Raw genomic sequence first — 2,601 nt, 5'->3', positions numbered from 1 at the left:
TTTTTTTTAGATTTTTTAAATAAGTAAAACATGTTTTATAAAGCAATTAAAATAATTTAACTAATGACACTTACTTGAATATTATCCATTTTTATGATTTTAAGATATTATTTTATTAAAATTAGTGCTAGTTTCTTTATCACTCTTTGTGTTACCATAATATTGTTTTGATATTTAACTAAGTGTTTATGTCATCAAAATTATTATCTTTATAAAGATAGTATATATTTTATTTCATTTAATTATTTTTTAACGTCCTTATTATTGTTATGATATCTATTATCAATTTCTATTTTAATTGATGGTTTATGAATAAACCATAAAATACTTATCACAACTAGAACAATTTCTACACATATAACTTTTATTTTTGTATTTTCTTTTATTATTTTATATTTACTCTGCTTATTTACATAGTTATTATTACACTTTCATTTTTACATTACCACTATCATTGTTATATATGTTCTTTTGTTTCTTTTTTGAAGATATATTATTGTATATATCAAATTTATATCACTTTATATACCAATGATATTTATTATAGATAACACATTATTATTACATTACCTGTGTTTTTTTTCATTATGAACCATATCTGCTTTAATGTCATTTTATAAAAAACATTAAAATGAAGAATAATTTATTAATAACATGCCAAGTTAACTTATAATTAACGAATATAAATAAAAATATACATTTCATGTATTAATTGCTGTTTCAATATTTCTTATTTAATAAATTGTTCTCAATGGCTAATAATTATTTGTGAATGTAATAAATAGAATTAACTTATCTAACTGAAAATTAGTCAAAGTGTAATTATAACTTCAATGAATAAATATTTGTATTATCTCCTGTTCATAAAATTTTATTAAATCAAACTTGATTTAAGTATTTTATTGTATTTTCTGATATGTGAAAAGTTTATATCATCTATTAGGAATATATTTCCACACATTTTTTTATATAATTATTTTATCAACAAATGTTAGATATAAATTAATATTTTTATGTAAAATTAATTAAAGTGTAGAAAAATAATTTACCATTATATGAGAGAATAAAAATAACACAACAAATATTGTTTATAAATGACTCGTATTATCATCCTATAATTCACACGTTCATTTCTTCATTTTCTTTAATACATTAAATTCTATTGTTAGATTCATTTTTATTACGAATAACACAAATATTTGTTTATTTTTAGAGATTTGTTTTTGGAAGAATAAAAACTCTATGAAATAGTTCTATGAGAAAAATCACTTAGTCATTGAACAAATCAAAAACTTATCTATAAAAGTTACAATAAAGTAAATATGGTAAAAATTATAACAAACGGTTATCATAGAGACAATAAAATCAATACTTTTTCACAGTGTATTTATTGAAGAGAATAAAAACTAAAGCACTATTTTTTATATTAGAATAGCATATTACATAATTAGTAAAATAGAATGTTAATTATAAGGCATTATTTACAATATATTCCAAAGTAATAAACATCAAGTATTATTATATTATTTTTCATCAACAAATAATCTATAAAATTAAAAGGTAAGTTGGTTATTTATACTCTAGTCTTTATTTATAACAAAAAATAATGTTAATTGAAGTGATTTGGCTTTTTGAAAATAAAAAATGATCAGATACACAGTTCATATAAAAGAAAACACTCACCAAACATTAATCTACAACAATATAAAATTCACTAACAGTAATTAAACTAATTGACTTTGTTAAATACACCCTTGCCAAAAACTCTCAATACAAATATTGAAAGCACCGAACTATGAAATTGATTTGGTTGGTTCTGTTATATTTCATTTAAAAAAATAAAACCAGAATTAAAACTTGGTTGTAACAAAATACTGCCATTTGGACGATATAAAACATGCCATTAATTTTTGACTCTTCTTAACAGAATAAGAATGCGATAATTCGAATTACTAATGGAAGTAGAGCAAATGCTAAAATAAGGTATTTTTGGAATTTTCTTTGTTGTATTTGTTCTGGTGTTAATTGTTCTTGAGGCACATTACCTCCAAAAACATTAACATTCAACATCCCAGGAAATCCAAATCCAATGGCAAAAGTTGCGATATTCCCGCCAACTCCACCAGGAAAAAATGGTAAAAATGGGTTTGGTTGAGGAGCAGGTGGTGGTTGAGTATAATGTCCTTGAGGACGAGGTGCTCCACGTGGGTCATTTGTGGTTGTAGAATTGTATATTGGAATAACTGAATCAACTGTAACTTTTGATTTACAAATAGGGCATGTCTCTTGTCGAGTAAGCCATTCTCGTAAACATTCCCAACAAAACATATGTCCACATTGTGTAACAACTGCATTTTGTGCTGTGTCAAGACAAATTAAACATTCAAATTGGTTTTGCTCCGTTTCTTTCGTTGATTTTTCTACACCTTTCGTTTTTTCTTCTTTTTCTTCCTGTATTTCTTTTTGGTTGTCTTGTATTTCTTTTTGGTTGTCTTGTATTTCTTCTTTTTCTTCAATAGTACTAATAGAATTGTTGCTATTCTTATTTTGTAACTGTTCTATCATACTAAGTGAATTGTGTTGAGGTTGTTCCATTCTTTA

General features: G+C 23.7%; 1 protein-coding gene across 1 annotated transcript; it reads right to left on the bottom strand.

The window, feature by feature from the left end:
- Positions 1–1,920: 1,920 nt before the first annotated feature.
- ENU1_125350 (zinc finger domain containing protein) lies at positions 1,921–2,436 on the bottom strand (the record flags this gene model as incomplete). The annotated part of the gene is made up of 1 exon (XM_008859938.1): positions 1,921–2,436. A coding segment is annotated over one exon (516 nt), but the record flags the coding sequence as incomplete, so codon positions are not given.
- Between the last annotated feature and the right edge of the window lie 165 nt (positions 2,437–2,601).

The sequence above is a fragment of the Entamoeba nuttalli genome (assembly GCF_000257125.1).
Source record: "Entamoeba nuttalli P19 unplaced genomic scaffold asmbl_5255, whole genome shotgun sequence".
NCBI lineage: Eukaryota > Evosea > Mastigamoebida > Endamoebidae > Entamoeba > Entamoeba nuttalli.
Note: the sequence above shows the minus strand (reverse complement) of the source record. Positions and strands in the feature narration are given on the sequence as shown.